General features: G+C 37.1%; 1 protein-coding gene across 2 annotated transcripts in view; it reads right to left on the bottom strand.

The window, feature by feature from the left end:
- Positions 1 to 11,353, bottom strand: part of PRDM2 (PR/SET domain 2) — a 64,831-nt gene extending 53,478 nt beyond the window's left edge. For both annotated transcript variants that reach the window (XM_064730883.1, XM_064730882.1), the window contains exons 1-2: positions 11,256 to 11,353; positions 3,698 to 3,769 (exon numbers count right to left, since the gene is read on the bottom strand). In XM_064730883.1, the coding sequence (XP_064586953.1) occupies positions 3,698 to 3,706 (9 nt within the window). In that variant the 5' untranslated portion in view covers positions 3,707 to 3,769; positions 11,256 to 11,353. The remainder of the gene's footprint in view (positions 1 to 3,697; positions 3,770 to 11,255) is intronic.
- Between the last annotated feature and the right edge of the window lie 300 nt (positions 11,354 to 11,653).

An 11,653-nucleotide genomic window follows, 5' to 3' on the forward strand; every position in this document is an offset into this window, starting at 1 on the left:
TGTACCTGCAAAAATCAGAGATTAGCAGCACATTCAGAGAACACAACACTCAGTCACATTAATGGATTTCACAAGTGCCAGAAAACTGGATATGGCCTTTGCACAACAATACACTTCACACCTCAAATGAATGGTAATAAGCAATCAAATTCTAAACAGTAAAATAAACAATTTAGTTCAGTCAAATCTCTTTTTATTTGCAATTTAGATATAGCTACTTGAAACTTTTTCCAGATCACAACTTGTCCCCAAGCAATGTCTGTCTACCAAAAAGAAATACTGCATTTCAATCACTTTTCTACCAAGACTTCACAACCACATTTAATTTATTTTTCTGTTTACAAAATTCACCCCCTGATAAGGGTAATGCACTTGTGCACGTCCTACAGCCAACTTTTGCTTTTATCTGAAGCCCTAACACAGTATTTTCCACTCCTTCCAAGGCTGCAGTTTTGAATAGAAAAATACCTGAAGCTTTTTTCACTTTTAAGCTTCTTACTCTGAAGTTCATCAGAAAATTACATTCTAGCATTTAAATCATTAGGACAATGCCAAAGGATCATGAAGTGGTGCCTTAACTGAAACAATCTTTTCCTGTTTGCATCAAACCCAGACACTCTGACAGTGCTTTTTATCACATTAAGCAAATTTTCACACCACTTTCAGTACCATTGTGCTCATGAACCAGCCACAGATTAGTCTATAATGACACAAACAGTATTTAAACAGAGTAGAAAAGGCACCTGCAACAAGATACTTTCTAATTTCACACAATTCATGTGCTTGAAAATTTAAGATGTAATGGAAATATTTGAAATAATAATTGAAAAATTCAGAAAGAATAAGGGGAGGAAGTTTCAGAACAAGTGCAGATGTCCTTTGCATTCCTCAGCACTTTTTAAGTCACTGCCTGTGCTGTTTCCCCAGTAGAACCCAAATTCCTCCTACTGTGTCTTACTGCAGTCTGAGACAATGCCACCAATCAAACTCCACTTGCTTGGGGTTTTTAAAATAAATTATTCAGCTATTCTGATGAACTAATTTACATATTAAAAATCCTTTCAAAAGAGGACTGCCTATCCTGAGACAGCAATCTTCCAAGAAACCCAAAAACATGAACTCCAACAACAGATGGGTTTTTTTAATCTTTCTTCTCCTTACAACAAGAAGGCCATATCAAAGAATTTAAGAAAAGGTTTTCCTTCACCACTTCAAGATTTCTGTGGGATAAACCACAAAACGAACAGATTTTTCATATAAACCAAATCAACACCAGCCCAGTTAGTTCCATGGTCATCAAAGTCACACCAAAAGCAGAGACAAGCAGAATGAAAGAAATATGAGAATGAACCACTTGAAAGATGTTTGGCATCGGGCAAAAGCGTTTCTTATACAGACCTGGCACTACAACTTGCCAACAGTGAATGAAATGACAAGAAAAAACACCACACAGTTGATGCTAAATCCATTTAATAGAATAGTCAGGCAACAATTCCAGCCATGTGGGCTCCATGTGCTCTGGAAAGCAAAGGTGAAAGGCAGAAACCCCAAGGAGGACCCAGAGCTGTTGTAAGAACTCCCTGAGGAGGGGCAATCTCAGCCTGTAATTGTAAAATGACAGCACAGCAGAAATGAGATCAGATGAGGGCTTTTGATAGAGCACAGAAATCTGATTTAATTCCAGAAACAATCAGGGTGTGGGACACACAGCAGACAGGACAGGACATGGGCACACACGGGAGGGAAGCCGGCAATGGAACAGCTCCAGATTGGGATCTGCACTCTCAGAGTGGCAGCAGAGCCCAAAGCTCATTGGCATCACTGACACGGCAATGGCTGCTGCCTTCATCCCACTGAGGGCACCAAAATCAACCTTACAGGGGAAAAAATTGCAATTCTCAATAGAAATTTGGAAGCAGCAGTTAGCCCTGCTCCCCAAAACAGACTATTAATGCTTAAAAGTGTGCTAATACAAATATTTTATTTATATAATTCATATTTGTATTTTATTTCTATTTTATATTTATATTATATATATTTCTATTTTTAGATATAATTCATATTTGTATTTTATTTTATTTCTATTCTATATTTATATTTTTATATATATTTCTATTTTATATAATTCATATTTGTATTTTACTTTATTTCTATTCTATATTTATATCTTTATATATATTTCTATTTTCTGTATATAATTCATATTTGTATTTTCTTTTATTTCTATTTTATATTTATATTTTATATATATTTCTATTATATATATAATTCATATTTGTATTTTATTTTTATTTTATATTTATATTATATATATTTCTATTTTATATATAATTCATATTTGTATTTTATTTTATTTCTATTCTATATTTATATTTTATATATATTTCTATTTTATATATAATTCATATTTTATTTTATTTCTATTCTATATTTATATTATATATATTTCTATTCTATATATAATTCATATTTGTATTTTATTTTATTTCTATTTTATATTTCTATTATATATATTTCTATTACATATATAATTAATATTTGTCTATAGATATAATACAAGTTTGTTTTTTCACAATACGTATTTCAACACTCTGATAGAGATCATATTTGATTTTTACCTTTTTAATATGTACAATTTTGTACATATTAAAAAGGTCATTATTTTCTATATATATTATATTAAAAGCTATATATTTTGCATATACAATTTTTACTTTTTACTTAAAATCAGAGGAAAAAAAAGCAACAGGAAACATCTCACCACCCCATTCCATGCTGTAATTACAATGCATATCCCTCTATGACTTCCCAGATAAAATACTTCACAAATGCTGCCTGCACTCAGCCTGCTGCTGATCAAATAAGGACAAGAAAAGCAGATATCAGCCACAGGCATTGAAGTGCACAAAGCATTTTATACATTTTGTACCGTGCTTGTTTCTGACTCATAAATTCATGGCTGACTTTTTCAGCAAAGTAAAAATGGCTTTAGTGCAGTGTGATATCCTATGGAATAACATCAGGGAGATCAGCCAGAGGGAGGAGGATTTGGGAGAAAAATTTGAATTAACATGTATTTTTTCTGTAAGTAAGTAACACAAATGTGTGTGAGACAAAGTGATGGATAATTCCTGCTTGGATAAACAAATGCAGAATAAAATGCTTGGTTAGAACATCCCCCTCCAGCCAGGACTCTGACTCCCCACAGCACAGTGCTGCTCCACAAAGGAAATGTGCTTTCTCCAGATTTCCCCTTGCTTCCAGGAGAAACACTTCACATTCCAGAAAAGTCTGACATTTCCCAATCAATCACTTTGTGGCAGATTGTTTTCTGCACATTTGAATAAGGAATGTGATTATAAAAGGATTTTTTAAAATGGAAGCCTTCAATTTTCAAGCCACTTTTATAAGGAACTGAATTGTTATGTGCAGGTTCAGGAGGAAATAGAATTTTCTGGAGCAGTGTTATGAGAAGAGGTGCCAGGAGTAGTAACTTACACACTGCTAAAGGGAATTCACAAAACCCTCAAATCCATGAAATAACAGACATCTCACAAGCATACACACTGCAGAATGGATAATGATGAAATTTAATGAGACTGAAGATTTTAAGGAACATTTTTAGTGGATGATTTACTTTTCTTATTAATAATTAACTGCTCTAAGTATTCTGATAAAGTCTTACACGTCTACTCACCTGATTCATTTTGAATTCCTGTTGTGTTCTGAAAAGATACACACAACAAAAACTCCTTTGATTACATGAACCCTAAAAAGAAAAACAGACAATTGTAATATGTACCCGTGTACAAATTCACATTGAACTGAAAGTACACAGAGCTGTGGTTTCTCTTCCTAAATTATCTGTAGAAAAAGAGCATTTTGTTTTAGAAAAAATCTGCTCCAAGCTGCAGTTTTGTTATTACAGCTCAAATGTGTCTGAATAATCTCAAGATTATCTAGCATTAATCTTTTTCTTACTTTAATTGATGATGTAACAGATATGCTCAGGTAAGATTGCTCCATTTGTTTTTTAAAGTGAGTGAGTTTGCTCAAGATTGAGTATTTCAATAACCTTACAATTTTATATCAAAGCATTATGGAAGGACTTACACGTTTTTCAAATTTAAAATTTGAATTTAAAAATGTAATGTAATTTAAAAATGTAATGTAGAGTCAATTTAAAAAATGCATGTAGAGTCTCTACTCTTCTATATTAGAAACAGGAAAATATTCCTTAAATTGAGCTGTATTGAGGAATTTTATTACATGAATGAATTTTGAATTCCTTTTTAGAGACTTCAAAAGGTATCTGACAAAAATCTCTAGTTCAAGTAGGCATCAAGTTTGGAAATTCACAATTTGAGGGAAAACGAACCAGAATGATGCCAAATCTAAGGGTTGAGATCAACTCACTTCCTTTCTTTGTTAATGTACACAAAACAGCTTTTTTGCAAATTAGGCCCAAAACACTTTCAGCCCCATTGTCACACAGAATTTTCAATAAATTACCATCCCCCATTTTTGAAAGTTAAAACTTTAAGCACTTTATTCAAGCACTGCTATTTCTTCCTGTCTTTAGTTTTCCTACTATAACAGTGATCAACTGAATTTTTTACTAAGTACTCTGCATAAGCACTAACATTTAATTTAAAATAAATTCAAGCAAAATCTACTCCAAATAAATTTAATATAATCCCTCTATCTTTGCACTGAAAGAATTTTTAATGCTGTGCAAAAGTGCCAACACTGCCAAGCACCATTCAAACGTTACACTGCTTAAGAAATCCATAAGAAAAGGAAAAACATCCTTGAAAATTCTATTTCTGTTGTAGACACCTCTTCCAGGATTAACTCCTTTTGTCCTGGTGTTCTCATACTACAAAGAGCTGAAATATCTGTATTTCAGAAACTGGATTCTGAGGGATTAAAAGTTTGCCAGTTATGGATAAGGAGCTCCACCTGAGCAGCTTGTGCACATCCAAAGAGCAGCATTCCTTTTGGAATGGATTTATTGCTGACTTCTAACTTATTTCAGAATTGGAGTCAGCATAAACATCTGCACTTAAACTGAGGCCTGAACATCAGGGAAAACTCAGCAATGCTCATTGGGATAAAACCCAATAAAATATAAAATGCAACTTCATTTTATAAATGAAATAATTTGTGTAGCAGAAAAAAATGTCAAGTAATTTCCTGCTATGAAACCAAACTTACCTTTAGTATCAAATGCCTAGTTTTTTATATTCCAATTTTTTATAAAATTACTGACATAAAGTTAAGAAAAGCCAGAAGCTGTTATGGACACAGCCTGAGGATCACCAGGCTGTGGGATGAATTTTGTTTTCGCTGTTTCCCTGCCCATTTCTGCTTTTTCTCCTCCCTCTCACCAAAGGTCATTGCTGTCCTCATGAACACTTTTGATCACAAATCTGGAAAGGGGTCTAGGAAAGTCCTCTGACACTTCATTTCCAGCCCAAAATTCCAGATATACACAGAAAATAAGGATTTAAAGCACTTTCATACACCATCATCATCCACACTAAATGTGCAGAATCTGGGACAAGTAAATAGCAATAAAGTGATGGGCTGCAGAGTTAAAGGAAAATCCTAAAAGTCCTAAAAGTCAAGCTAAAAATTTCCTCTAAGCTGAATTTTCTTAGCCCAGTTATTAAACAAATTACTCAAAAAAACTGAAAATCTTTATTTTGTTTCATTTAGGGAGTAAAAATGCACTTTTCTTCTTTTTCATATACTAATTCAAAAATAATAATAATTAATAGTTAAAAAATAATTTCCAAAGCAAAAATAATGGTATTTTTATAAATAAATGTTATATATATGTAAATATTTTATTCAACTTTTATACAACAGGTTGTATCCCAGCCTCTCAATGGTATTTCTTAGGAGATGACAGCACAGTTTAATAAACTGATTTAGTTAAACATCCATACAATTCAGTTTTTGCAGATTCCTAACAGACTCTACTACTCCATATTCTTTCACCAATTACCACTTGAGCATAAAACAGAATTAGGTGAAAAATTAAATTTGTAGCAAACCAAAAGCTTTTAGAAGTATTTTTAAAGCTATTAATTTAAAATGCACTTCATGTTAAAATCTTATACTTGCAGTTTGGTATTTTTTCCCCTTTTCCACATTACTTATTTTGTTAATAGTGAATTCATGTGGAAAGGAAGATTTATTGTACTGGAAAATAAATAAAATTAATACTGAACAGAGTCTTGTGTGCAGCCACCAGTTTTCTTTGTACCTAAAATGAAACATTGTAAGAACAGAAGTAACTGTAACAGCAAACTCAGGGTTTAACTTTTGGTATACAAAGTCCAACAAACTCAAGAAAATATGAATAAAAATATGAATAAAAATGTGAATAAACATCAGCTGCCAGCAGGTTCAGTGAGTACCAACAAGGTGTTTACTCTCATTACTGTGTTAAAAATAGGCTGGAAACTGTTGTAAAATAGTCGATAATTGTTAAGCATGTACTGATAGTTTGTTGTTATATTGTAAAAGGGGTTTAAAGGGGAATTATAAGAAATTCTGTGCTCCAGGTACCATAACAGTGAACTGCAATGCCAACCAAGCCACAAAATCCTTCTCAAAACCACCTGAGCCTTTGATTGGAACCCACAGAAACAATTACCAACTTTGTGCAAAAAGTTGCAACCAAAAAGTCTGAATAGAATGATTGTGAATTTATCACAATGTGAAAAAGTAGAATTTTAAAGTTTTTAGAACAGAAGTTCAAGAAGCAAGAGAGAAGAATCTAAGTGTGTCTTGTCTTTCTCCTTTTTCTTGTCCTCCATCTCCTGCTGTAAGAGTGGCACTTTTAGATTAGCTTAGAGACAAACATAAGTGATAGGTATTAGAAAATTATTGGAAATAAATACATGTCGTTTTTAGTATAAAAAGATAACCCTGCCCCATCAAACACAAGTATTTTCATCCAAACTCAACAGCAACATAAGCGAACCTATTAAATATCTGGATATTATTAATAACATTTACCACGTGAACTCTCAACCTATTAAAATGAAGAACAATAAATTTACCACAGTGAACTCAACACCATGAAACAATAAATTTATCAAAAGTGAACATCTACACAAAACCTGAATTTCAAATTCATTCTCAGAAAGCACTGCCAAGTCATGTTGATTTTTAAACTACTACTTGCTGCTCTATGTCATGAGTACAAAAATACTACACACTTACTCAAGGCATTAAAGCATCTGAGAAACCAATCTGGCCTCTATTAAAGGCACAATGATGGCCCCATTAAATCAGTTTTAAAGTCAGTCAACAACTGCTTTAGTACTTTGAAAAAGTCACTCAGCAGCCCCATCAAAAACATGTAACAAGTATTTTCATCCAACCTCTCCTCCAAACTCAACAGCAGCATAAGCTAACCTATTAAATATCTGGATATTATTAATAACATTTACCACTGTGAACTTCAACCATTCACTGACAGCCCTAAGGAAAGAACAATCAAGGTTCTATTCCAACTGAATTTTCAAATTCCAATTTTCAATTTTCAAATCTGAATTTTCTAAATTCATTCTCAGAAAACACTGCCAAGTCATATTGATTTTAAACTACTACTTACTGCTCTATGTCATTATCACAAAAATACTACACACTTACTGAAGGCATTAAAGCATCTGGGAAACCAAGAAAAGAAAGATCTACTGCATTGTCTTATCTTAGAGTCACAGAAAAATTTATTTTTCTGAAAGGCTCTGTTTTAGGCAACAAATTATATTTTATTCATATAAGAATATACAAGGCATTTGTGTTTAAGGAAAAACCATGGTCTCTAAAACAAAATCCATAAAGCAAAAAGTATTTTGACATTATTTCTGAATCTAGGCTTCAGAATTTTAAATATTCCCTTAGAAAACCTCTAAGTTGTTAGGAATAAAGTCTGCAAACAAAAGCAAGTAATTTTATTCAAAACCAGCATTGCAGATCATCCCTTTCCAACTCAACCAGACTAGTCAGCATTCCTAGGTTTTACTAAGGAGACTATCTGGTTTTATAAGCCATATTTATAATTTCTGTATTATAATTTCTGTATATGGAGGTTTTTTAAATCCCAGAATCCAAAAGCATTTTGAAAGAGAACGCTGCTTCCAATGGAGAGGAAGGAGAAAGCAGGCATGAGAGTATCAATCCTATTTTGGAAGCTGAAAATGGGCCATGCATTACATCACTGCTCCAGTAAAAACACGTTCATTAGAGCACCAGGAGCAACTTGAAAGTGTCCCCAGCCTGTTTTCCCAAAGCCCAGGGTTCAGCCTGGGATACTGCACAGCTCTGGGCTTTGTTTTCCTTTCTAGCTGCAGCACATGACCATTTGTTAAACATCAGGACATCTCCATGTTTTCAATTCAATGCTGAAATACTCTCACTCATGAATTTTCCATGCTTTAGGTGAAATAAAGCTTGCCAATTTAAAAACAAAGTTTGTGTGAACTCAAAAAAGTTGAATATTTTATGATAGGGCATCCTGTTTCTATTGACAGGCATTAAATGCAAAGATTTTTCAGTTACTCAAGGCTGCCTGAATAATAATAGAGGAAAAATGGTCAGAAAATGATTTTCTGAACACTAAAATCTATTATCTATGGTCCAGTAAGAAAAAAGGCTCTGCTTACTGCCACAAACCCAAATAAACTGCTACACCTCAGGTAACCACGATAATAAGCCAACAAATCACCAACACAACACAAACCTCAAGTTTATTAATTAAACAGCAACTAGTCAAGAAAGTCAACAGAAAATAACCAGTCTCTAACAAGTGCAAATATGCAGAAATTCCACTCCAATCTTCAGATATGAGTGCACTTGAATTTGACTCACAAATGCAGGAAAACCGAGTGAAAATTTTCTCAGCTAAGTACACTGCTGATTATTACTATGTGAAAATCTGATTTCAGTCATTTCTTTTCACAACACAGGACTCATCCTCCCACTTTTGACTACAGCAGAGGTAGAGAAGAAATATTTTCCAGCTTATTCTCAGTGGAAAAAAAACCATATTGGTAAAAGAAATTATGTCATTTGAGGGGTTAAGTCTCAGGATCATGTCTGCCCTTTCCATGAGAACAAGCTCAACAACAAAGATATTACAGCACTTTACACAGGTTTGCATTACTGGTCATCTCTAAACCTCTCTGAATTTCTGTTTCCAACAGAGACACCCAGTAAGCAGCACATCCCTTTTGTACACTTTATATTACTTGTTTATCCCCAAGGATCAAGGATTTTATGTGGAACAGGGGAATGGAGACATCACTGCACTGCAGGATGGACTCCCAGAGCCACTTCAGGTGTTACAGAAAATGACTTTCTGCTTTACTTCTCTTCCATTCTCAAGCAAATTGTCAATAATAAAAAAATGGATGTGATTTATTCAATGCACAAAAGTGTTTGAACATTGTTCCCCACCTTCCATGCTGTGCTGACAGAACTCTGCTCTTTGGATTCCCATAAAACAGGCACCAACTCAGGAATCTCCAAATTCCACATTTACCCTGGCATTTCCAGCAAAGATACTTTATCCAAAGTGATGATTTGCCCTTTAATTAACATAACTAGAGTTCCACTGTTTTTATGGTCTTTGCTATGGACTGAGGCACTGCTGTCCCAGCAAACCCTGGGAGCCACTTCCTTGAAATCCAACAGGTTCTCACTGCTGTCTCTGCAAGTCCAAAAGTTCTTTTGGTTCTTAAAAGTCACTTCTTCCTCTATCAGTGACACAGATCTCCATCTGAAAAGTGCCAATGCTCTCACTGACTCACCATTATGCTTTCCTGCAGTTGGAAGAGTTGGAAATCTCCACACCAAGGAAAGCAGCCCTGAATTCTTAACACGCCCATTGTTTTTACTGAAATGTTTTAAGTGTCAGAACACAACAATGACAGAATCATGGAATGGCTTGGGCTTGAAGAGACCTTAAAGCTCATCCAGTCCCATCCCCTGCCATGGGTAGGGACACCTTCCACTATCCCAGGTGGCTCCAAGCCCTGTCCAACCCAGCCCTGGACACTTCCACCAACAGTTTCTCTGGACACCCTGTGCCAGGGCCTCACCACCCTCATGGGGAACAATTTTTTCCCTATATCTAACCTAAACTTCCCCTCTTTCAGCTTGAAACCATTACTTCTTGTAATCAGTTCCTGGTGAGGAACATAATTACATGCCATGCTGCTGTACAACTCCAGTTACCCTAATCTATTTAGTGTATTTGAATAAGCTGGAGAAGACTTTGCATGCCCAAAGTCCAGAGCACAGACTGGGAACAGCCAACTGGGGCAGCATGAGAAGCACAAGCAGCCCTGCTGTTCTCTAGAGCTGTCCACTGCTGCTCACTCAAATGTGAAATAAGAAGAATAATTCTCTTGCCACTGAATGATCATTTAGCAGGTGCAGCCACATCACCTTCTCTTCCTTCCTCAGTTGGAAACAACCTAAAGTTTTCTTTGTTGCTTCAGAATGGAAATTTTGCAGCTTCATATGAATTTGAAACCACTGGAAACTTCACTGAACACTTCAGCTACCTGTCCATGAGATGGTTATCAGCAAAGCTTCGCGGGCTGCTCTGCCTTCAAATAAAAAATGCACTTAAGATACATCTCTTAAGCTGAATGTCTTCGACGAATATTTTTCATCTCATCCCAAATATTTCCCCCCCACTGCACAATGAATTATTCTCCGACTTAGAAGAATAATTCACAGATGGCCATTTTCAATGAGAGGAATCAATTCCGGAGTTAATTCCCCCAAGCCCTGCTCAGTCAGCTTGGCAGAATTGACCTGCAGGAGCTTTGGGCCCTGCCAAGTGCCAGAACTTCTGCAGACACTTTGAAAGAGCCGAGTTCTCTCAGCATCGCGCTGCCAGCGCCAGGAGCCAGCCGACACTTCCGAGGCAGCATTTCCCAGATAAAAAGATTGAAAAAGCCGCCCAGGGGATGGAGCGTCCTCCTCCAGCCGGCCTCCCTCGCATCCTCCACCCTCCTTTCCCCTCCCCGAGGCGCTCCCGCGTCCCGGCGGGCACAGGTCCCGCACCTGCCGCCGCTGCCCTCCCGCCCCCGGCCACCGCCCCCCCGCGGACACCGGGGCGGCTCCGCAGCCTCAGCAGCTCCGCGGGCGCCGCTCCCAGCGCCGCCGGCTCTGCCCCGCGCCCGCCCGGCCCGGCCCGCCGGGTCCCGCCGCCCTCCGCTCACCCGGGCCCCGCTGGCGGCGGAGCGGCCTCAGCGCCGGCACCGTCCGGGCGCCATCTTGTCTCCAGCCTCGGAAGTGACGTTCGGGGGAGGCCGCGGGCAGGGCCCGCCGCGGGACCCCCGAGCCCTTCCTGCCCTTCATCCTCATCTTCATCGGCTTTATCATATTCATCCCCAGCAGCCCCTTCCCGCCCTTCATCCCCAGCAGCCCCTTCCTGCCCTTCATCCCCAACAGCCCCTTCCTGCCCTTCATCTGCATCGTCCTCATCCCCAACAGCCCCTTCCTCCCCTTCATCGGCTTTATCGTCCTCATGCCCAACAGCCCCTCCTGCCCTTCATCACCCTCATCTCCAGAGCCCCTTTCTGCCCTTCATCACCTTCATCCCACTCATCGGCTTTAT

This window comes from Zonotrichia leucophrys, chromosome 21 (genome assembly GCF_028769735.1).
Source record: "Zonotrichia leucophrys gambelii isolate GWCS_2022_RI chromosome 21, RI_Zleu_2.0, whole genome shotgun sequence".
Taxonomy (NCBI): Eukaryota; Metazoa; Chordata; class Aves; order Passeriformes; family Passerellidae; genus Zonotrichia; species Zonotrichia leucophrys.